The sequence below is a fragment of the Pantherophis guttatus genome, chromosome 4 (assembly GCF_059756535.1).
Source record: "Pantherophis guttatus breed Tessera chromosome 4, ASM5975653v1, whole genome shotgun sequence".
NCBI lineage: Eukaryota > Metazoa > Chordata > Lepidosauria > Squamata > Colubridae > Pantherophis > Pantherophis guttatus.
The window spans coordinates 65,517,577-65,543,132 of record NC_142066.1 but is presented as its reverse complement, the minus strand read 5'-3'; the positions used below and the strand labels follow the sequence as shown (position 1 = coordinate 65,543,132).

The 25,556-nt window shown below is 37.1% G+C and overlaps 2 protein-coding genes across 2 annotated transcripts; one reads left to right on the top strand and one right to left on the bottom strand.

The window, feature by feature from the left end:
* Positions 1 to 4,950: 4,950 nt before the first annotated feature.
* SEC61B (SEC61 translocon subunit beta) lies at positions 4,951 to 10,296 on the bottom strand. Its single transcript, XM_034416380.2, has 4 exons — positions 10,155 to 10,296; positions 9,970 to 10,067; positions 8,912 to 9,013; positions 4,951 to 5,293 (listed from the first exon to the last, which is right to left on the bottom strand). Exons 1-4 carry the CDS (start codon positions 10,155 to 10,157, stop codon positions 5,206 to 5,208), a joined length of 291 nt encoding a protein of 96 aa, XP_034272271.1. The 5' UTR covers positions 10,158 to 10,296; the 3' UTR covers positions 4,951 to 5,205.
* ALG2 (ALG2 alpha-1,3/1,6-mannosyltransferase) lies at positions 10,195 to 13,249 on the top strand. Its single transcript, XM_034416379.3, has 2 exons — positions 10,195 to 10,904; positions 12,119 to 13,249. The coding sequence occupies exons 1-2, from the start codon at positions 10,500 to 10,502 to the stop codon at positions 13,022 to 13,024; spliced, it is 1,311 nt and encodes a 436-aa protein (XP_034272270.1). The 5' UTR covers positions 10,195 to 10,499; the 3' UTR covers positions 13,025 to 13,249.
* The last annotated feature ends 12,307 nt before the right edge of the window (positions 13,250 to 25,556 follow it).

Genomic DNA, 25,556 nt, shown 5'->3' with positions numbered 1-25,556 from the left:
GTGACTGGGAGGATTTTTCATCAGGTTCGCCTGATCCGCCAGTTGCGTCCCTATCTAGATCGGGACTCCCTATACACAGTCACTCATGCCCTCGTTACCTCTCGTCTGGACTACTGCAACGCTCTCTACATGGGGCTCCCCTTGAGGTGCACTCGGAGGCTCCAACTGGCGCAGAGTGCGGCCGCGCGGGTGGTGATGGGAGCGACATGGAGTTCACATGTAACACCTCTCCTGCGCGAGCTGCACTGGCTCCCGGTGGTCTTCCGAGTGCGCTTCAAGGTTCTGGTTATCACCTTTAAAGCGCTCCATGGCTTAGGACCTGGTTATTTACGGGACCGCCTGCTACCACCAATAGCCTCCCACCGGCCAGTACGCTCCCACAGAGAGGGGCTCCTCCAGGTGCCGTCGGCCAAACAATGTCGGCTGTCGGCCCCTAGGGGGAGAGCCTTCTCTGTGGGGGCACCTACGATTTGGAACGAGCTCCCCCCGGAGATACGTAGGATCCCGGATCTGCTCACCTTCCGCCGCGCGCTTAAGACTTTTCTATTTTATCAAGCTGGCCTGGCCTAAATCTTCCCCCTTTTTAAATGTGGAAATTTTAAATTTTAAATTCGTCTTATTTATAGGGTCATGGGTAAGGCGTTTTAAATTGGGGAGCCATTTTGGATTTAATTCTGTTTTAAACGTATTTTAATGTTTATATTGTATGTTTTTTAATTTTGGCTGCTCACCGCCCCGAGTCCTTCGGGAGAGGGGGCGGTATAAAAATCTAATAAATAAATAAATAAATAAATAAAATAGGGAACCCCCTATCAAATCCTGTACCTGTTAATAGTGGAGTCCCCCAAGGCAGCATTCTAGGACCAACTCTCTTTATATTTTACATAAATGACCTTTATGATCATATTAAAAGCAACTGCATTCTCTTCGCTGACAATGTAAAACTATTTAACAACACGGACAATATTGCTAACCTTCAAAAAGACCTTGACTTTGTGTCAGAATGGTCAAACAAGTGGCAACTTCAAATCTCAACCAACAAATGATCTGTCATATATATTGGCAAAAAAAAATCAGAACATAAAATACAAGTTGCATGGACATGACCTTTTAGACGACCCTCACTCTGTCAAAGATCTTGGAGTACTCATCTCTAATGATCTAAGTGCCCACTGTAACAACAACAAAAAGGCATTAAGAGTTGTTAACCTAAACTTGTATAGCTTCTTCTCTGGTAATATTGTACTACTAACTAGAGCATATAAAACATTTTCTAGACCAATTCTCGAATACAGCTCATCCGTCTGGAACCCACACTGCATATCGGATATTAATACAATTGAGAGAGTCCAAAGGTATTTCACGAGAAGAGCCCTCCACTCCTCCGCTTGCAGCAGAATACTTTATGCCATCACACTTGAAATTTTGGGTTTAGACAACTTAGAACTATGCTGCCTTCAGACTGACCTAAGCATAGTACATAAAATTATTCACTACAATGTCCTACCTATCAATGACTACTTCAGTTTCAACCACAACAATACATGAGTATACAATAGATACAAACTTAAGGTAAACCACACCAAACTTGATTGCAACAGCAACAGAGTGGTCAATGCGTGGAATACACTACCTGACTCTATGATTTCTTCCCCAAACCCCCAAAACTAACCTTAGACTATCTACTGTTGACCTCACCCCATTCCTAAGAGGTCTGTAAGGGGCATGCATAAGCACACCAACGTATCTACCATCCCTATCCTAATATCTCCTTTTATTCATATCCATTTCATGTATTAATAACCATGTCTATACCTATGTCTGTTATCTAATACATGCTGGACAAAATAAATAAATTAAATAAATAAATTTTATATATGTAATATAAATATATGTATATTATATTATTATGTAATATAATAAATATTTATTTAAATTATTATTATTATTATTATTACTATTATTATTATCATCATCATCATCTTTTATTCTTTCAGTTCTTGTGAGGTTCACTGCATCCCATGCCAGTAGCCCTTCATGTAGATAATGCAGACCATAAATATGGTTTTTCAGCCAGTTACAAATCCATCTGGGGGTGATGCTATCTATCCTTTTTCTAGCTTACAAAGAAATAGGTTCTGGTCTACTTTGTCAAAGGCTTTGCTGAAGTCTAAGTATACTATGTCCACAGCATTTCACTAGTCTACTAATTTAGTCACTTTGTCAAAGAATGAAATGAGATTGGTTTAGCACAATAATGGCAAATCTTTTCAGCACCGAGTGCCAAAAAGGGAGCGTACGCACACCTGGGCGGCAACCCAGAAGAGGAGCTGCCCAGGGCGCATGTGTGCATCCGAAAATGAACTTCTGGTTTCAGCTACTGAGCTTCCAGTTTCAGCCAGCTACTCTTCTGGGTTTCTGGTGCACATACGCATGCGACGATCAACTGGGCGGTGCGCACGCTTACGCAGGAAAACGGAAGACCAGCTCTTCTAATTTCCAGCACTGCCATATGCAAAAAGGCCAGCTGATTGTCACACGCACATGTACACCAGAAACCCGGAAGAGAAACGGGTGATGCTGTGCGTGCCAAGCGACATGGCTCTGTGTGCCACTTCGTGCACGCATGCCATAGGATCACCATCACAGGTTTAGTATGATATGTCTTTAACAAACTTGTGCTGACTTCTAGCAATTACTTTATTTATTTCTAGATGTTCACAGACTTGTTTTTTGATTATCTTTTCCAGTTTCTTCCTGAGTATTGATTGATCAGTAGTTTCCTGGGTGTTTGTGTGTGTGTGTTTTTTTTTTTTCTTTTCCTTTTTTTAAAGATGGGAACAACGTCAGCTCTTTTCCTAATTCCCCAATGCTCCAGGATTTTTGAAAGATATAATACAGTGATTCTAAGATGACATCTGCCAGCTCCTTTAGAACTTTGGGATGTAATCCATCAGGTCTTGGTGATTTATATTCGTCAAGATCAGACAGGTGTTCTCTTACCTTTTTTTTTTTTTTTTGCTTATTTTAATTTTTATTTCAAGTCTTTTACAGTAATTTGTAATCTTTTATAGTTATATTTTTAGTAGGTTGGGCTATAGTTTATTTTTGCATGAAGGCTGATGCAAAGAATGAGTTAAGCAGCTCTGCTTTCTCTCTACTGCCTGTTACTTCTTTGCCATCTTCTCTTGGACTATTTCTTTGATTTTTTTTTCTTTTTATTTATATGTTGAAAGAAACTTTTTTTATTATCTTTGATTTTTGTGGCAAGTCTTTGTTCATTCTGAGCCTTTGCTTTCCTGACTTCGTCTTTGAAGATTCTGGCTATCTGCTGATATTCTGCCTTAGTTTTGCGTCCTTCTTTCCATTTTTTGTACTTGTCCTTTTAATCTTTCAATTTGTCAGAGATCTTTGTGCAGCCATGCTGGTTTCTTCTTGGACTTCTTTTTCTTTTTCAATGGTATTGGGCTTTTATGATCCTATTTCAGAGTTTTCCAAGCTATTTGAGTTGTTTTTTCCTTTAGGATTTTCATCCAAGAAATCTTTCCCAAGTTCCAAGTTTGTTAAAATCAGCTCTTTTAAAGTCTAAGACTCTGCTATCATTATGTTCTATTGTTTGTGTTTGCATTATATTGAATTCCAGTATGACATGGTCACTCTCACCCAAGGTTCCTGCAATTTCAACTCTATCACTTCTTCTCTGTTCAGGAGAATTAAGTCCAGTATGGATGTCCCTCTGGTTCTCTCCTCTACCTTTTGACAACAAAGTTGTCAGCTAGGTTGGTCAGGAAATCTATTCCATTTCTCACTTGGTGCAGAATTAGTCTTTCAGTTGATGTCAAGGTAATTGAAGTACCCCATTACTATTATAGTATGTTTCCCACATATATTTGTTAATTGGTTAGCAAAAGATACATCTATTTTTTCTGCCTGGTTGGGTGGCCTGTAGTATATATCTATGGCAATGTCATTTTTTTTTCTTTTATATTGACCCATATTCATTCATGTTTGGTTTTGTGCATTTCTGTAGCAATGTAGTGGTCTTTTACAACTCCACCTCTTCTTTTATTGGGTCTGGTTTTTTTGAAGTTTGTATTCTTCTATCAGTATGTTCCAGTCATGGGTTTCATCCAACTAAGTTCCAGTAATTGCAACTACATCATATCTACCCTCATGTATTAATGATTCATCCTGTTTGTTCCCCAGACGTTTGAGCATTTATATATAGGCATTTGAGATCTCTATGTCTGACTCTAGGTACGCTTCCTATATCTCCTATTTGGTGTTTTGAGTTTGTCTTCCTTTCTATCACACTCATCACATTATTTCATTTGCTTTCTAGGGGTTTTTTCTTGGAATTAGATCCTGGAGATCCTAAAAATTGATCACCCTCCCCCCTCAATTTTACTTTAAAGTCCTCCTGATAAGTTGAGCCAGTCATTTTCTGAAAACATTCTTCCCAGTTTTTGTGAGGTCATCCCTTGCCGAAAGCCCATCATGGAGATAATGCAGACCATGGTTCAGGAATCTAAAGTTCTCTTGGTGACAACAACCCTTTAGCCAGTGGTTCATTTCTAGAATCCTTTGTTCTCTTCCTGGATATTGACCTTTCGTTGGAAATACAGATGAAAAAACTATTTGTGCACCTAACTCCTTAAATTTCTTGCCCAGCTGCTCATAATCACTCAATATTATTTTTAGGTTCATTTTTGTGTCATTTGTCCCTACGTGTAGTAGTAGAAAAGGGTCATAATCTGTGGTTTTTATTATTTTGGTTAGGTTCTCAGCCACATCTTTGATTTTTTTTGCTCCAGGGAGACAACATACTTCTCTAGATTAACTGTCTGGTCTACAGACAGCTGGTGCTGTTCCCTTGAGAACTGAATAAAATTTCCTATAATGAAATTGTCCTTATTACCATCAAAATGTGACATTTACAACAAAGAAATAAACAGTTTCATTTGGTCATATTTTATTTTAATGACATTTAATGCAATTTAATTGTGTAATTAAATTTTGTAGATACAAATAGCATCTTCAACAGAAAAGAATCAAAACTCTTATTTATTAAAGAGTTTAAAAGCAGAGAAATAACTGTCCTGCAATAGTTCCATCTAGAATACTCAATTCATTTTTCTTTAAGTAAAATCTGATAGCTATGTTCATTTGGTCCAAAATGTGATTTTAAATTTGGCTTATACAACATTATGAGCGAGTATATTTCCCCCAGATGTGCAACATAAAAACAGATGCAATAAAAAGAAGACTCATAACGAGAACTGGAACAGGGCCTCTGAAAATAAAAGAAAACAAGAGGGTGTTAATTATAGGAATAAGCAAATCAAGTTTTAATTTTATATATATAATTAAATATATCAGTTCTGACTGAAGAAGCTTCTGTGATAAGAAGCTTCTGTGATAAGAAGCAAAATGTCAAAAAAAAGAGAACCCCAACGAAAATCCAGTTGCCTCTTGAAAAAATATTTATATCGTCCTTTGGGACAATATAAAATATAGTAAATTACAAAATAATTAGGTAAGTGCAAAACATTCTTATGTACAAACAAATCTATCCATGGAGCATCTAGTTTCAAGTAGTGTACCCAAAAGAAAACATGAATAAAAGGAAGTTATTTTGTCCTGGGTATGAAAAGAAGAATGGGAAAAAATTAAAGCTGAAATGTTTGCTTAGCAAAGCTTGGGTCTATGATGATAATGTGAGAAACACTGAATGGTCAAAAGGAGGAAGTTAGCTCCTTGAAAAGTCTTTGTGGCATTCGTGTATACCAGGAAGGATTCAACAGGATCTGATGTGTGGACACTGGTATCAACAACAGCCGGGAGATAAAAATGAGGAGGGATGGTGGGCTGTTTATTCCTCACTGTTGGTGCTGAGTCCATTGCAGTAAGGAATAGGTACACAAGCTATAAAGAGTAAGGGGGTTGAGGGGTCTGGCATTATCAACCTTGCCATTCTGAAAAATCAGGCCATAGTTAAGTCATGGCACACCTATGACACGTGTCAAAGGTGACACATCATGACATTTTGGGTAATACACCAGCAGTCATTAAACTATTCTTGAAAGCATGTCCCATTCTCACACAATTTTCAGAAGCTTTGGGGGATTGATATGTCAAATTAGGATTTTTTTAAATTGACATATTGAGTCAAAAGATTTGTGATCATTACTATAATCCCTCTGAGGTTTTGTTTCAGCCAAAACCAGGAACAATTAAAACATCCTGGATTTCTTTCTAACAAACCTTAGCTAATCCACAATGGTCTGGAAAAAATCTAGTCCTTGATGTCTTATTTTGACCATTCTAGAGTACAACCCTAGGAATGTGTACAGGTGGTCCTCAACTTACAACCACAATTGACTCCAACATTTTTGTTCTTAAGTGAGATATTTATACAGTGAGCTTTGCCCATTTTATGACCTTTCTTGCCACAGTTGTTAAGTGAATCATTGCATTTGTTAGTAACATGATTAAGTGAATCTGTGTTCACTGACTTTGCTTGTCAAAAGGTCACAAAAGTAATCACATGACTCCAGGATACTGCAATGATCATAAATGAATCAGATGCCAAGCATCTGAATTTTGATCACTATGGTGATGCCACAATGGTCATGTGTGAAAAATGATCATAAATCACATTTTTCAATGCCATTGGAACTTCGAATGGTCACTAAATAAATTTTTGTAAGTCAAGAATTATCTGTAATTCGCACTGCAAGGGTAAGTTTGGGGACTTTATTACAATGAGGCTTAAAGCAATTTAGTCAATTTTCCATTTATCATTAAGGATAAATATATCTCTATTTACACAGACATAAATGTACTTTTTACATAAGAAATACTGTGTATTTTATTTAGTTTGACTCCTTATTCAAGATTTTATTCACTGTATAAAGATATCTTGCTGTCAGAAGACCTCATGAACAAATCTCAAGTTCTAGATTCAAGAGTTTAAGAAATCTCAAGATTTAGTTTCATGTGAGGTGGCAAAAGAGAGATGATTTTAAAAGTAAAGTGAGAATTAATGTAAGCATCAAAAATAGTAAACAATCACCAAATAAAATGTGAGAAAATATTTACCAAGCATAAAATGTGAGAAAATGTTTGCCAAACTTCTGCTTTAACTTTTTGTTTATGTTTTAGCATACTATTCCTTGTTACTATTTTAATAATTATATTTTCATTCTGTACCTCCTTTTAAATACATATGTTTTGTAAAGTACCTAGAGACTAATCAAGTAGTCAGATAAATTTTATATCTAAATCAAATTAATAAATCCCTGACCTATCTTGACTATCTATAAACATTTGTTGGAATACTTGACAAATTCTTGAGATTAGTTAATGGAAGAGAGAGGTAGCTGCATGCCATCTAGGGGAATTCAATTTGTGGAAGTCTGAAGCCTTGGAAAAGAGAGATCTTTTTTTCCTCTATATAAAAAATAAAGAAACACAATGCATATTTACAGAAAAGCCTTACTATTTAATATAAACAGTACTTAGTACTAGTTTTAGGTAAATACCATAAACTGTACCAAGCCAAATTGTTGTGTTTGTTTGCTTGTTTATTTATTATTAAAGAGTTACAACTAATGCATTATAGACTATCTATTCCCTTATTTAATAATGGAGAAAATAGTTGAAATAAGAAATATAAATTATCTAGCAATTCATAAAAAATAAAAGAAAAAATACTTTATTCAGTTCCTGCAATTATTACAAAATTATTACATACTTTGATATGAGTAGTGGTGTGAAGTAGTTGGATCTGAAGAAGCAAATGGTCCTTTCAATCCAAATAATGTATATCCCTAGATATGAGTGCTTTAATGTCCACAACTGTCTTTATCAGTATAGACTTATATAGTGTTATATATACAGTGTATATAAAATGCCTGCATTCATACACATTTAAGTCAATCTTGATTCCTGGCACTTGTCTGGACAAGTCCATGCAGTTTTTTGGCAACATTTTGGGAAGGGGGGTTGCCACTGCTTTCTTTCTTAGACTGAGACAGACTGATCACAAATCATTCAATTGACTTTCTGCTTAAGGCAGAATTAGAATACACAGTGTCTAATCTGGTGCTTTAAATACCACATCAAACTGGCTGTCAGACCTAGAATTTACCAATTGCTCATGTTATAAACTGCTAGGCATCTTTTAAAACAACTGCATAAGTAATATTTAGTAGTACTTCACAGTAATCATGCATTGCATGAAAAAAAATTCTCAAGTAGTTTAGGTTTAAGTTTAGGTTTATTTGATTTGTTTATCTGTTCTTAAAGACAAGGTGTCAATATCAGATACAATTATGCAAAGATAAACCTCAGAAAGTTATGGAACTATCGTAATACTGTATATCTTCCCATCTTATCCTGAAGAAATAAGCCAGAAGAATATTATGAATTGTGATACTAAAAAGTCAGGAAAAATTACATGTTAATCTCCCTTGCCAATACTTCCCCATATATTATTCACTATATTAATTGCAAATGTTTCTACCACAAAGGCAAAAGCAGAATAATGTGCACAATTTAGGCTTCTGGGAGCAAACACAACAACCACTACTCCAATACCTTATGGACTAATGCGAAATTTGATGATTGTGAGAAAAATCAAAGCCCATAAAACAACACTACAGAAAATTTGGTTCCAAATCTAATTACTCTTGAAGAAGAAGCAGATTAGCAAGAAAGAAACACTCACTAATAAATTATTCATTACTGCTTTAATGTCTATGGAGATTCTCTGTCATTCAGGTCATGGTTGTCCCAAAGGTGCTTTTTCAAGAGGCAACTGGACTTTTTAGTTTTTCTTTGAAGTTGTTTTGCTTCTCATCCAAAACACTTTTCCAGCTCTTTATATTGCCTTTATATTTTTACTTACACTTTGAGACCAGGGGAATCCTCTGTGTAAAATCTCCACATTCCTCCAGTACCAGCAGAAGTTGAACGACCTGCATTCCTTGTTCCACAGCTTGCATTTTTCCTACAATAAAATCAGAAATTAAAATATATCAAGAGTAACCAAGCATACAACTCTTATATCCACGACATACTTTGCTTTTGTATCATTCAATTTTGACTGAAAAAAACTAAAATAATTACATGATTTTACAAAACACAGTCTTGTATCAAACCTAGATGGAAAACTATGCCTTATTGAACTATAATTCGCAGCATAGTTCCTCAGTGATCATGCTAGTAATTAATGGGAATTATACTTCAGTAACTTTAAGAGAACCTCAGATCTACCATTTCTATCTTCCAGTTACCTATGATTTACTTAATTTTTTCTTTTATTCCACTTTTATTATTTTATAAGTAATTCAAGGCAGCAAACGTACCTGGTATTCCTTCCCCAAAATAACCCTGTGAAATGAGTGGGGCTGAGAGAAAGAGACTGGCCCAAAGTCACCCAACTGTCTTTCTGCCTAAGATAGGATTACAACTCATAGTCTCCTAGTTTCTAGGTCAATACTTCAACCATTAAACCAAAGTGGTGTATATCAAAACTATGACATGCACAACAGAAAGTTAAGTGTTAAAGATGTTTCTAAACAAAGACTGTAGCTTCTAAATCTCTCCAACTTAAATCATTAGAGATATAACTACAAGGAAATATCCCACTGATACAGATAACAAATGAAGCAACGAATACAGTTTCTCCACATTCCATGATAATCTTTCTGGCATTTAGAATCCACTCGATCATTAATGGCATCAGTTTTTTTTGAAAAGTACAATTCTCTGCTACTATCTATTGTTCGTTCGGATGTGTATAGCTTAGTTCTGGTGACTGTACAGTGGGGCTGTATTTTATATATGTACACGATTGTAATTTAAAACGAGTGAAGAGTAAGCACCGATCCGTTGTGAGCCAAGTTTCTACTGCAATTGCACCGCTATTAATTTAACCACCAACAAACGTCTTTATATTCCTACCTCTGTCGCACTGTGGATCCTGTCGCACGCGGGGCTACTGCTTTGCTAGGGGAGCGACTGGAGGCACCCACACTGGTGGCGCTAGGATTGGGACCCGGCTGGAAATTAACGTTAGAGACAATTAGATGAAGACCTTTATGTATGCACGCATACCCATCCTTCTGTTAACAGCTCCTTTGGCTTACCATAGCAAAGGCGTCACACAAAGCACGAACCTCTTGAATTCACAGGACACGTCTCCGTCTGAAGAGAGGACCTGGTTTCTTGCCACGCAACAGGTCCCCCGTTGGAACCAGGAGACTACTTCACTGCCCGACTAGAATTCTTCTCATACCCGAGGAAATCACCCCGCCAGATCACCCTTTCTTTCTTTCTTTCTTTCAACAAAAACAGGCTGAATTTTTCTTTTTTATTCCCGATGGTTCCTTCCTAACTATGTTGTCCGAAAGTGAAAAAGAGCAGGCAGTGCTTTAGACTCTATTTCGGAGAAACAAAACTAAAGCTGAGGTGTCTATTTGAGTGATCCGGATATGTTTGTCGTAGCCGTGCCCTGTACTGCGGAAGCTTGGGCAGCGGACGTCATCATGGCCGCAACGGATCATAAAGCAAATGGCGAGGAGGAGCAGCGAAAGGGACCTTCCGTTTTTTTCCTGCACCCGGATCTCGGCATCGGTGGGGCAGAGAGGCTGATAATAGACGCAGCTCTAGCTCTCCGCGCACGAGGCTGCCGCGTGCAAATTTGGACGCCGCGCTATGATTCCTCGCGGTGCTTCTCCGAGACGGCTCAGCTAGACGTTCGCATAGCGGGCGACTGGCTGCCGAGGAACATTTTCGGAAGATGCCACGCGCTCTGCGCCGTGCTACGCATGATGTGGCTGGCTCTGCATGTGCTGCTGCTTAGTGGAGAGGAGTTTGATGTCTTTGTTTGTGACCAGGTGTGTTGAGCGCTCGGAGAGCCTGTTCCTGAACGTTACATTACATTACATATAAAACCTTGGAATTCGCACCAAGTCACGATATGTGGCACACAGTGACTTCTATGCCTTTTTCTTTCTCCCCATAATTTCTCTTTAATTAAGGTCACAGCTTAAGAAAGCGCAAGGAAGAGGTACTCGTTTTTCTATTTTGACTCCCTACTATCCAGTCACAATTAAGGTTCTAGGCCAGTCATATGAAACTTGGGCACAGCCTCCTTCCTCTCTCACGTTGTAAACAATTTTATGCTTACTATTTTAGAACTATTCGTATTCCACGTTAAGAGAAAGTCACCTATTTAAGGAAATTGTGTGCCTTTGAATGTTTAGCTTCACCTGCAGTGTGAGACTGCTGTTCTTTCCTGAAGGATCTAGAAAACATTATTACACTATATTATTTTAGAACATTATTCCATGTTTTGCACCTTCACATATTTAAGAACTAGCTACTTTGGAACTGTCCTAAAAAAATTTTTTTTAAAGCTGTCTCAGGATATATCTGTGATATGTGTTTATAATCTTTTTTCTCTTTTTGGAAGCATGTTAATAATTGGGCATCCAGGATGTGACAGTTACTTTAAAAAGAAATTCAAGTGCATCTCTGATCTTTTAGGTATTTTAATAGGTCCTTAAAAACAATTGCTCAATCATGGAGTATAAAATAACCAAGAAGATTCATTCTTTCCTTCATTTCATAAAGCATACTTTTTCAATTGAGGGGAAAGAGTGGTTCTCACATATTGCCACATTCACCAAGCCAGAATATTTGGCCTCTTGCATCTTTTACAGAATTTTCTCCAAAATTGATATGTCAGCATTAGACAATAAACACTTGGAGGGAAGTGTTATTTAGATAAACGTTTAGATAAACAAAGGAGACTAGCTGAGATTTATATCTAATATAAAAATCAGATTTTCTCTGACCTCAGAAATGACAAATTACCAAAAAATATATATTCTTTGGATTGCTAATATTAGCTGACATTCTTGAGAAAAATAAATAAATGATAACAATTTTGAAGTAAATATCCATAGGGGTGATGATCAAGATGGAAATCCTTTGAAAATTTAATATAAGAGAATGCCTCATTTAATACAAAATCTTAGTCACTTTTTTAACACATTAACTTTAATCATAATACACTTTTTTCCACTTTTTTTTCTTCTTCCTCTAGGTGTCTGCATGCATTCCAATACTACGTCTAGCTCGGACTCATAAGAAGGTTTTGTTTTACTGTCACTTTCCTGATCAACTTTTAACTAAGAGGAAATCATTGCTTAAACGCTTCTACAGAGCTCCACTAGATTGGTTAGAAGAGTATACAACTGGCATGGCTGACTGTATTCTTGTCAATAGTTACTTCACAGCAAATATTTTCAAACACACCTTCAAATCCTTGTGTCACATGAATCCAGAGGTCCTTTATCCCTCTTTGAATGTCAATATTTTTGATACTGCTATTTCTGCAAATATTGCTAATATAGTTCCTAATGGGAACAAGAAATTCTTGTTTCTTTCCATCAATAGATATGAAAGAAAGAAAAATTTAGTTTTGGCTTTGAAAGCATTACATGATCTTCGTGGTAGACTTGATGCTCAAAGCTGGAGTGAAGTTCATCTGGTTTTAGCTGGTGGTTATGATGAGGCGGTTATTGAAAATGTGGAATATTTTGCTGAATTAAAAGCACTCGCTATCAAACTTCAGATTGATGAGCATATCACATTTCTGAGATCATTCTCTGATGAGCAGAAGGTAGCTCTTCTTAACAATTCCATATGTGTCCTGTATACACCAAGTAATGAACACTTTGGTATAGTTCCGTTAGAAGCTATGTACATGAAGTGTCCAGTTATTGCTGTAAATTCCGGAGGACCCGTGGAATCAGTTGTAGACAATCAAACAGGTTTTCTGTGCAATCCTCTTCCAACCCAGTTTTCAGAAGCCATGGAAAAATTTATAAAACATCCTAATTTAAAGAGGACAATGGGAGTTGCAGGGAGAATCAGAGTTTTGGAAAAGTTTTCATCGGAAGCATTCACTGAAAAGCTGTATCAGTATATCCTTAAGTTAATATTGTGAAATAAAATGCTGTTATATAGTTATTGATTGGAAATGCTTAGTTTTATATACATTCGTTGACACTATTGCTGCTGATTTGAAATCTTTATATGTGACTGTGTCTTGACTATTTCTGTCTTTAAAACTGGGTCCTGGCACGTAATGAAAGTATTTGAAATTGCCCCGAGACATTTTGGATATTCATTTGAAACTATTTTGAAAAATTAAACCTTTAGCTCTAACAAAGTTATTGCTACTGTTATTATTCATACTAGTACTTTTAGAGACTACTCTTGAAACTGATATGAAAAAGACTGTTCGTGGATTTCAGACATGTCACATTCATGGATTTCAGTGATGTCACGTTCAGTAATCCATGGCTATTTATGATATATACATGTGTGTACAACATTGTAGCTAATTTGGCTTTTTTTCCTTAACATGATTCAGAAATTTAAATGAAATATTTTTTAAAAAAAATTATCCTGATTTGAGAAGTTCAAAACTGAAAGGACAAGAAAATTATTTTTTAAAGTTACATTTTAACTTCCCAGAGGATGGTGGGAGGAGCTGCTGGCTGTGAGTGGGGGAGACTAAGAGGGAGTACAGAGGGCAAAGTTAGAGTGAACCTGCCTCCATTGCATTTGCATTTTTATCTTCCCAAAATGTAAAGATAAAATTTAGTTCTTAAGGGTTATCTTATTTTTTAAAATTACACTTTTGTCCTTTAAACTTATATTTAAAATTAATATTTTAAACTTTAATGTCTTCTTTTTTAATGTTTTATGTAATATTTGACAATAAGGAGCTAGAATATTAGATTTCATATCCAATTTTTAATCAAGAGATTTTTTTTTATTGAATTGTAAAATATATCTGATTAACACCATCAAAATTAATTTCCCAGTAAAGGAGCCCTCATTTTAGTAATTATACTTTTTCAGTGTTCAATCTTTATAACTCCATATTGAAATTTTGCATCCATTTAATCATATTAATACTATATCATCAACATAGGATTTCTATTTATGCTCTTGTGAAGCTAATTTTACTCTTCATATTCTGTATTCTTGACATATTTGAATTGCCAAAACTTCTAATGTTAATGTTAAGTACAAAAGGGGAGAAAGGTCCTTTAATATTACTTCATACCTTCAGCATAAATGGCTGAGGCAAGTCCGTTTGTTTCTCACTATTCTTGTTTCTCTACAACATGAAAATAACTTTTCTACTGTTAAAGAGCAGACTGAGATAGACAGCCAGATTTAAGACTTTTAGGGAATATTGTATCAGCCAATCAGTTAAAATTTAGTCTTATATTGATCCCAAGACAGCTGTGGGCCTTATTCTTAATATGACAGATGTGCACTCCAAGAGGCCTGGAACTACACCTCAAGAGGTTCTGTATGCACCTGCTTATTAGGATATCATTAATATATCATTTTTGCATCCTATGATAATGTCATACAAAAGTAAAAGGGTAATAATAATTACAAGTTGTTCTTCAGAACAGAAGAATATCAGGGTTACAACGCTGCTGGACTTGTATTCTGATGAAAATAGGAAGAATCAGAATGATTTAGGGATAAAAGTGTAAGTGATTCCAGTAGTGGTGTAACTAGTGACTTTACTCTGGCTGAGACAGTTTCAGCCATCCTCCACAATGCCTTACCTGCACCCCCTCCAGCTCTGAAAACCAACAACCCAGTATTAAGCAGAGGTCTGTAAGAAAGTTTCAACAACAAAGAGAAAAACTTGTGAGATTTGCCAAGAGGAGACATGCCAAGAAATGAGCCCACTGAAGAGTAAACTGCCACAGCTATGTATTGGGCGGAGGCTCAGCCTGCTGATTTATTGGCCACCTTCCCTGGGAGCAGAAGCTAAAATAATTTTTCAAGACTCAGTTCAAGTTTACTTTGTTGGGTTGTGCTAAGAACTCTAGATTCCACCTCAAATTGTTTCTTGTCTTTTCCCTTGGATTTGGCTGTTGGATTGCTAATGTCAACCTGTGCCAAGGGTGTATCTAGTTTTATAGTTACCCTCTGAAGATACTTCTAAAAAGAATTACTTTAAAAGTTCTGCCAGAACTAACATAGCCCTGAACTATGGCAGACATCCAGCTTACAATCTTGTTAGCTAGCAACCATCAGTGCCAGCATAAAATAGCTAGAGCCAAAGACTACCCTGTTTCCTCCAAAATAAGACATCCCCTGATAATAAGCCCAATCGGGCTTTTGAGCATATGGCAATAAGGTCAAGCGCTTATTTCAGGGTTCAAAAAAATATAAGACAGGGTCTTATTTTCAGGGCAACACAGTAACTATTCTCTGGCTTATTCCCACCAGGGAACAGACAAAATTATTACATAATCTGCATGTAACTGAGCTGGAATTGTACAAATTTGAGCTGGAAACACTGCTTTAGGTTCTGGATAAAAAAGCAAAATTTTATCCTTTTAATTTTTTCCCACGGACACTCTCTTCAAATCATTTGAAAGCCTCAAATTAAGTTCTTTCTATCAAAAGACTGCACTCTTTAGAGTTGTTCATACCAAAATAAGATTCCAAACATAAAACAGGTAGTCCTCAACTTACAACAGTGCATTTAGTGACCATTCAAAGCAGTAATGGGTTTCAATTTTGGTTGCTACTGGTTTGCTTGTGGGTGCGCACTCGCACTCGCGATGCTTCTGCGCATGCGCAGAGATGTCCGGGCAGGTGGGCAGAGCCTCCCGCCACAACCGCTATTGGTTCGCCCAAACCGGGGTGAACCGGTAGCAACCCACCACTGGTTCAAAGTTACAACAGCATTGAAAAAAGTGACAACCGTTTTTCACCCGACCGTTGTAGCATCCCCATGGTCACAGGATCAAAATTCAGATGTTTGGCAAGTGGTTCACATTTATGATGGTTGCAGTGTCCCAGGATCATGTGATCAGCTTTTGCAACATTCTGACAAGCAAAGTCAATGGGGAATCTGATTCACTTAACAACCATGTTATTATTTTAACAACTGCAATGATTCACTTAACAACTGCAACAAGAAAGGTTGTGAAATGGGCAAAAGTCACTTAACAAATGTCTCATTTCACAATAAAAAATTAATTTATTTTTATTTATTTATTTATTAGTCCAATTTATATGCCTCCCTTCTCCCTAAACTCAGGGTGGCTTACAAGGCATTATAGCAATAGCCTGCATACTTTTTTGTATATACCTGCTTATTAGGGCTTTCGGGGCCCTCCCAAGCGGTGTTGTTCTATACAAAGTTGGCTTATTACCCCCACAATCCGGGTCCTCAATTTACCTACCTCGAAAGGATGGAAGGCTGAGTCAACCTTGAGCCTGGTGAGATTTGAACTTGCACTAATTGCAGGCAGCTGACAGCTAAATGCTAGCACTTAACAGCACTTTAGTCCGCTGCACCACCGAGGCAATTGAGTTTGGGCTCAATTGTGGTCATAAGTCGAAGACTACCTGTATTTGCCTAGCCTAGACAATGCTTAAGGTGGGGGCAGGTGTTCCTTAATTGATGGACTACATGTTGAACCTCTGAATGCCTTAACAAATGCAATGATTCACTTAACAACTGTGGCAAGGAAAATCATAAAATGGGGCAAACTCAACAAATGTTTCACTTAGCAACATAAATTTTGGGCTCAATTCGAGGACTACCTGGACTTTATATGTCAAAACCAGTACTTTGAATTACCTTGAGAATTAACTTTTAGGGACACATTTATAGCATTTTGCACAATCTGAATCTATTTGCTCTTGGAAGAGAAAGGTGTAGCTCTTCACCCCCAATCCTTACTAATGCTTGAACCAGAGAAGACTACTTTAAAGCTTAAATAGAGAATTGTTGACTTGGCTCTGCACCACAACATGTGCTAAAGGGGAGATTCAGTAACATCCTACATTCACAGTCCATCTGTTTATGCTTGGACAAAATCATCTGACACAACTTGTGATGTTTCTTCTATCAATTTGACATTCTAAGTTAATATTCCCACTACTTAATATACAGGAAGGCTTGAAATAGGGTGTCTTTAATAGCTGAGGAAAGCAATATATTAAAATGTCTACAAAAATAGTTCAGTTCTGCTTAACTGCATGTGCTGTCAAAAGTTCATAGGTTCGAATCATGCCTGGGCTTGGATGGTTTCATTACCTATAGTAAACTAAAATGTTTGTAATTGCTACCATCCACAACTTAATTCCTCACTTTGCTTACTATTTTAAATTGTACTGTTTTCTTTTAACAATAATTTGATAACCAAATAGAAGAAATAAATCATGGCTGTGCAATTCCTGCGTAATTACAACCAGCAGAAGAAAATGTATCATTGCCTCTGATATGTGATTCTATTATCAAATCGTTCCTATTAGGGAATATTTCCTAAACAAGAACTGCCTTTCTATAACTTTAATTGACTTCAATTTTGTCCTACATTATGTGATATTAGGACTGCACTATTATGATATTAGAACTGCACTATTATGAAATCAGATATCCTCCATCCTATACCTGGGTGTTTGATTCTTTTTTTTAAGTGATGAAAATATCACTTATCTCCATTAAATTCCATTCTGTTATTTCCAACCCACTTTCAATCCATTTCTCTAATGTAATTCTAGTTCATCGTCTTCTAAAGCAAACTCTTGGCCCGCGGGCCGAATATGTCACATGACGCCACTGTGACGACATGAGTTTGGTACCCCTGTTCTAGATTATAGAATATTAGTTATATGTCAAGTGCAGGAGTCCATGCAACTCAAATGAATAGAGGTTTATTGTATGCTAATGCTGTCTACAAGAATATGAATTGCCAATGGACAAAGCAAATTGGCAGTAGATAAGTCAATGGAATTCAAGGTAAGTGTCTGGCCTGCCAGCTTCTTCACTTTGTTGTCACCCTATCATAAAACGCAAGGAAGGGGGGAATGAATTTGGCACAGTAACATGTGGGCCTGGAAATGAGGAAACAAACAACAAGAAGAAAGACACAATGACAGGAACCAGGGAGGCCAAACCAGAATAAACAATCCGCCAAGGACACCTGGCCTGGGAACCAAATGAAATTACAGTGAGAGGCACCAAACATCCTAGCAGTTCCCAAAATATCAGAAAGGCATACTACTGGACAATGGTGGACTGGTCAAGGGGCGAGGCCCAGGGAAAGGAGGAGAAGTGTAACCTTTGTGTGGGAATATCAGATCTAGCTTTATTTTCACTCGGGGGGGCATCTTTGGAGAGTAAGACTCAGTGAAAGTCTAGATACACCTTCATTGATAGAGGCAATTGAAGGTGGAAGGCTAAAGAACCTCAAATGGTCCCACAAACAGTGAAAGCAATTAACCAATGAAATAATTTGCTTTCAGAAGTTGTGAGTGCTCACTGAAGGCTTTCAAAAATTTCTGGACAACCATTTGTCTGAAATGATATATCGTTTCTTGCTTGAGCAGGGGGTTGGATTAGAAGACCTCCAAGGTCCCTTCCAACTCTTATTATTCTATGTTCTAATTTAGCACCTAGCTTCTTGGAAGGTCTTGAAGATGCCAAGAACTTGAAATAAAGCCAGGTCTTGTCTCCTATTGCTATGGGCAGTCTCTTCCTCTGATGGGCATCTACTGCATTCTTGTAAGACTGTTTTGCTTGATGAGCTGTTGCTTTAAAAAAAATCTTAGACAGCATTTTGCTTTTGCAGTTAAGTCCAGTGAACGATGATCTGGCAACACTTTGGGGTGTATGCCCTACATGGCTTGAAATAAGTGCAGTGAATTGTTCTAAGAAAATTTTGCAAGGGGCAATAACAATGGCTAGTTGTCTTGGTAGTAAGTGCAATAGCCACTTGTGTCATATTTATTTAATTATTTATTTATTAATCTCAAATGTACACAATAAGTAAAATACAAAAGAAAGAAAAAGAAAAAAAATTAACAAACATCTCCAATTTCATTTTAAATCGTATTTTATTCCACTTTCATTTTAAATTGTTTTTATCAGATTTTAGTAATAATTTGTGTCTGGAACTCTGCACTTTGATATGGCCCAAGGGCTAATCAATACAGTAAACTAAAACTAAATGAACATCTGATACCAACAGCAAAAACACAAAAAAATGTGAATATATGGTTGACAACTAGTATTAAACATAAAAGTCTACTCTGGCTGAATGCTGATAAATACATCAGAAAAATCTAATGTATTCTCCTTATCTTACATTAAAAAATCTGTGATAAACTTTCCCATCTATACAGGTAGTCCTCAGCTTATAACAGTTCATTTAGAGGTTGTTCAGTTACAATGGCACTGAAAAAAGTGACTTATGACTGTTTTTCACACTTACCACCATTGCAACTTCCCCATGGTCATATGATCAAACTTCAGATGCTTGGCAAGTGACTTATATTTATGACAGTTGCCATGTCCTGGAGATATGTGATCACCTTCTGTGACCTTCTGACAAGTAAAGTCAATCGGTAAGACTGATTTACTTAACAATCATATTACTAACTTAACAACTGCAGTGATTCATTTAACAACTGTGGCAAGAAAGATCATAAAATGGGGCAAAACTCACTTAACAAATGTTTCATTTAGCAACAAACATTTGGGGCTCAATTATGGTTGTCAGTCAAGGACTACCTGTATTTAACAAAAATACTATATCATACTATGTCTCTGATGTGCAAATCTATTTGTCTAGTAATCAAATCAACCCAACATCTGTTCGCTATATAAATGTTAAAAAAAAAAAGTCAACAGGTAACCCCAAAAGTAAAACTAATCTTCAAATCCCTCTGCTAATTGTCTGTGACCAATAGGATGATTGCTGGATGTTTTGAGAACAGGACACTTTAAGAAACAATTAACATTCCATTCCCAGGTCTTGGGCACCCAAAAGTCTGAATGAAACTGGTTTACACCTCTGCTTCCTGTCCACACTGGTCTCTCCCCTCTTTCCCCTTTACAACAGGCCCCCTTTCCCCAGGGCCAGATTTTCCTATAGGCTAACTAGGCTTCAGCCTAGGGCCTCAAGATCAAGAGGAGCCTACATTCAAATTGTTAGCAAAATTAAAATTACACTTTCACAATAGGTGAAAGGGCCTCATAAGTGGAATAGCCTAGGGCCTCTTTTCATCTAAATCCGGCCCTGCCTTTCCCCCATTCCCCCATCCCCTTCTCTCTCAGGATTGTGGCAGATTGCAACAACAGCGATGGGAAGGGTAGCCTGACAGGGATGATAGAGAAAGCTCAGTTCTTCACTTCCACAATTATAGACAGCAAAATCTGGAGAAGTTAAAGTGTTGTCTCCCTTGGGGGAAGATATAAAACGTAACAGCTCTTGAGATCCAGGTGAGCCAAAGCTTCCCTTTTGTTAGAGTTGAGGTAGAGCCAGTTCCTCCCCATCCAGATCTTCACAGCTTCTGGCAGGAGGAGGAGGAAGAGGGGGAGGAGGAGGAGGAGGAAAGCAATGGGGATATGATTTTCAGGGGCAGCAGATGAACCACCACCGTAGGCCCAGGAGGCTTTGCAGATTTCTCTCCCTATGAGGTTGTGGCACTGGGAGGGAACAAAACAGTGCCTGGCTGTGCACTTGGCTACTGGCACTTCAGGGAGGCAAAGGGCTGGTGGGGCACCAAGTTGTTCCCATGTTGGTTGGGGTGACTTGTTCCACACCTGGCCACACCCAACTGTTGCACCATCTGATCATGCTGAGTCATCTGTGCTGACCCAGCCATACCCACTCAGTGTGTCAACCCAGCTATGTCCATCCATCCACATGAACCTGGTCGAGGTGAGTCATCCCATTTCACTAGGCAGGTGGTGCAGGTGTTGATGTTACTGTTGAGGCATTTGTTAAGTATGATACTTGTTAACATATCTGGTAAACATTGGCCACTAAATTCCTCATCTCTTTTTCCATGCCATCTTGGCATCAGCTGAAGTGCATATGTCTGGCTTATCTGTTGTTGCTGCACCTCTGGAATCTGAAGTCATGGTTTAGGTATTTCAGGCTCCAGTGGTCAGCTATACTGGACTTAACTCTTACTAATGAAGATAACAGTAGTACTTAGATTTATATTTACAGCAATTTACAGCACTTTACAGCACTATCTGAGCAATTTACAATGTCAGCATATTGCTCTCAACAATCTAGGTTCTCATTTTACTGACCCCAGAAGGATAGAAGGCTGAATCAACTTGAATCAATCAAGCAAACTCCTGACAGTAGGCAGAGTTAACCTGTAATGCTGCATTCTAACCACTGTGAAATGATAGAGGGGAGTTGATATTGACTGTGCCAAATAATTCACTGTAATCCAGGCACAAGCAATAAGAGTTGGAAGGGACCATGGACCTTCTAGTCCAACTCCCTACTCAAGCAGGAGACCCTATACCATTCCAGGAAAGTGGCTGCCAATCTCTTCTTAAAGCTGCCAGTGATGGAGCTACAACTTCTGAAGGCAAGCCTTTCCACTGCTTAATTATTCTCACTGTTAAGGGCATTTCTTAGTTCTAGGTTGTTTCTTTCCTTGATTAGTTTCCATCTTCTCTCCACTATAACTTGGATGGCCCTGTATGGCTTAGCTCATAGCTCTTCGTGCTGTGTAAGCTCACAACAGGACAGTGATCCATGAAGAGGATCATCTGTATCCTATCTATCTATCTATCATCTATCTATCATCTATCTATTTATCTCCACTCTAGGTGAGTTCAAATCATCTGGTCCAGATGGATTATATCCCAGAATTGGCAGAGGTGATCTCAAAACCACTGTACCATATCTTTCAAAGATCCTGGAGCACCAGGGAATGACCAGAGTACTTGAAAAGAATATGTATCCCATCCTAAAAAAAAAAAAATGGAAGGAAGGAAAGGAAGGAAGGAAGGAAGGAAGGAAGGAAGGAAGGAAGGAAGGAAGGAAGGAAGGAAGGAAGGTTGGTTTCCTGGCAATGAGAACAATTAATCAATGGAATAGCTTGCCTCCAGAAGTTGTGAATGTTCCTTCACTGGAGTATTTAAAGAAAAGATTGTATAGCCATTTGCCCAGAAGGATATAGGACCTTCTATTTGAGCAGGGATTTGGATGAGAAGACTTCCAAGGTCCCTTCCAACTCTGTTATATTGTTCCTGTTACTTCTTTTTGCAAAACAAGGATACCGATTGTACATTTTTTTTGTTTTCAATAAAAACAAGTTTTAAGACAAATCAAAGTTATCAGTTTACTCTAGATGAGATTTAATGAATTGTTGTTGTTGTTGTTACTCACATTTTTTTCTGAGAAGGAATAACATTTTTAAAAATATATATATATATCATAGCATTAAATTCCTGACATCTGTATTAAGTAGAAGAGCAAGGCTATGTTATATTCTTACATTTATTATCCCTGAGCTGACGAAAGGAAAGATGCTTTGGAAAATGATCTGATTAGTATCGACAGAAAGTGTTAGTGCTTAAGTGCTGGCAAATGTCCAGTAACCATCACTGAATAATCATTACCTCATCTTTCAACCTCATCCAATGACCTGCAAAACATCCCAATATTCATTGCACATCTGTGCTAGACAGATTATGTATTAGCAATTCAAATCAACTGAAAGCATAGGCAGTTTTTGCAAAAGGTGTCTGTTTGGAAAGAACTGCCCCGTTGTCTGGTCTGGATAATAAGGTGACTCTTTGTAATCTTGGAGAACAATCAATCTATCTTGAGGAGGTGACTGACCACATCCAATCTTAGCCTGACAGCACTAGAACAAAGGCCCCATAATGCATTTGACTCATCTGGTAATAAAATCTACTTTTGATTAGCAGCCCTGGCTTGTGTCAATCACTGTATGATGCACCATTGTTCTTTCATCCTAAACATAGTTTATTTACATGGAAACAAAGCCCTTTTTGGATATGGCTGGAACTCAAAGATAGCAAAATAGATTGTGCTGTCAACCCTACACACTAGACAAAGATTAATGAGTTGTGCAGACAATAAATATGAAGCAATGACCATAAATATGCTAATAGGAATTATCCTTATACACTATAATTGGTACAAAAATTAAAATGTAGTGTAAAGAATATGGGTCATCAGGTGACAGATAATCTTGAATGTGGAAGAGTTGTGCCTCCATTACATTCTTTACAGGTTTATCTTCTCCAATTAAAATTTTCAAATAACTAATTGTTTAAAAGCAGTTTGAATAATCTATTTTTTAAACAGAGCTTTGTTGGGGGGGGACTATTTATTAAAGATTGATTTCAGTAGAAATATTATTAGAGTTGCTTTTTCAAGTTCATAAAAGTTAGGTCACAAGGCAACTAATATTTGGGCTGAGCTGTCAGATCTTATCAAGAAAAGAAAATCTAGATCATTTTTAAAAGACCAAATACACATATTTAGGTAGTGGATGCTTTAAGGATATTCAAGTGACTAATTTATAATTTTATTATTGAATTTGAGATATAAAGAAATAATGACTTTTTTAACCATATAAATACTGTGTGGGTTGGGGTTTTTTTTTTTAAGCCTAAAAATTAGATGAATCAAGTGCATTATGGGACCATTGTTCTAGTGCTTTCAGACTAATATCAGATGTGGTCAGTCACTTCCTCAAAATAGAATGATTGTTCTCCAAGATCTTCCTTCAGATCTTTTTTGTAAATTCTTGCCTGACAAAGTTGAACTAAGAAACTGAAATCTGAAATGTCAGCCTATCTTACATCTGCTGTCTTATTTACTTATTCCAAAATTATTTCAAGCAGTAAAAGTTCAGTACTAGCCTAAAAAAGCTTGGTTCAAGTGCAATTGAATTTGTAGATCAAGATGAATGGTGGGTGGGTAATCAGTACTTGTTTTTTTTGTTCATAGTGATGAGCTGCAAAGTGATTATTCCCAAAGACTGGGGCCTAGTCTTGGCAGTTTATATTTATTTATTTTTTTTAAAGTAATCAGAAATTGCCAGACAATTACTCACCCGTCTGCTCCTCGCCATCATCAGTAAGATAAATGCTAAGCATCAAGCTTTTGGACTGGATGGACTCAGATAACATAATGACCAAGAAACAAACTGGATCTGGAGCAGGCTACTCCATCTTTGACCATGCTTTAATCCTTTAACACCACATCTCCAAATCATAGGTTTTTATCATTTCAGTTTTTGACCTAATTCCTAGGCCCAGTTTGAGTTGCAAATTGCAAAACTTTTTAATAATAAAACCATCATAAGTTAGGCAAGGCTGCCAAGGACATTATATTAACAAGATCCCTGTTTATAGAGAAGTCAAAGAAGGATATATTTTTGCTGTATTGTTATTTAACTAGCTATAGCTATAGCAATAGCACTTAGTCTTATATACTGCTAAACTTAACTACTCTATTAAACACATTAGTTGCTGTGATGAATTACCTTTCCCATCACCCAATGACACTAGCAATGAAACCTATCTCAGTCCTATTATATATGGGCAAATATGCTGATTTTGTAAATCGCTTAGAGAGGGCTGTCAAGCACTATGAAGCAGTATATAAATATTATTGCTATTGCTATGGAAGGCACATTGTTACCTTCTCAGACTCTGATTGACCTCTAAGGGCCAATCAAACTTTGCCAGCCATTGAGTTTCTGAAGCTCTGGAAATTAACCATAATAAAACCAAGGTGATGAACTTTGTGAAACTGCCCAAAAGATAAATTTGAAATTATTATCCTATTGAGTAGGTTAAATCGTTTGAAGAAGTATGCATAATTTTTCATGCCATGATCTCACTCAAAATGCCCAGGTAAAATGCAGTCCAATACAACCCAGAGATCTACATTATTTCTCCAGTAAAGGAACCTTATTTATCCTAGCTGCATTCTGAGTGTACTCTGCTAAAGTTAGAGCACAGCTATTGGTGCCTAGTTATAATTCTTTTGCTCCTCTAGAAAGAATTCAAACTAAATTTCACAGGAACATATTTTAACTCTCTGCTGTGTCTCTTTGCCTCTATTCTTTGTCACAAGGCTGGGAACAGTATGACTAAGACCAATATCTGGTTGTACACCTTCATATTTAACTAAACTATATTTGAGGTTTGATTCTGACAGTTTTGTTATCCTAGCCTAAAGCAAAAGTTTAAAAAAATGAGTTCTTTCGATTAACTCTCAGCACATTTCATTAGCCCAATTCTGTACATTTGGATACAAGCATACTGAGTTTTATTCTGTACTGTTTTTGACTGGATATTTGACTTGATAGCAGAGTCCAATACCAAAAGCAATTAATGGATTTAGAGAATGACAATGTAAACCATTCAGTTCCCTTGATGCCTTTTTCAGTTAGAAACATCAGGTGGTTTCTGAATGAGGTGTTATGACCAGTTTGACATGGTATAGTGGTATAGAATATTTATGGATGCTTGATTGACAAAATCCTCATCTTCTTAAACACTTTAAATTAATTTAAATTGTAAATTTAATTTACAACCTAACAGAGAGATTTAAAACAGAACTGAAGATCAAAGATTTTTTTTCTTTTTGAAATTATGAAGAGGAACCTTCCCCCCTCCC

Coding starts and splice junctions, on each gene's coding strand:
- SEC61B (XM_034416380.2), bottom strand. Junction 9,014..9,969: donor GGATCCACAGTGCGACAGAG/GTAGGAATATAA, acceptor ATTTTATTGTAG/GAAAAATGCAAGCTGTGGAA. Junction 5,294..8,911: donor GATTCCCCTGGTCTCAAAGT/GTAAGTAAAAAT, acceptor TTTTATTTTCAG/AGGCCCTGTTCCAGTTCTCG.
- ALG2 (XM_034416379.3), top strand. CDS start 10,500: ATGTTTGTCGTAGCCGTGCCCTGTACTGCGGAAGCTTGGGCAGCGGAC. Junction 10,905..12,118: donor ATGTCTTTGTTTGTGACCAG/GTGTGTTGAGCG, acceptor TTCTTCCTCTAG/GTGTCTGCATGCATTCCAAT.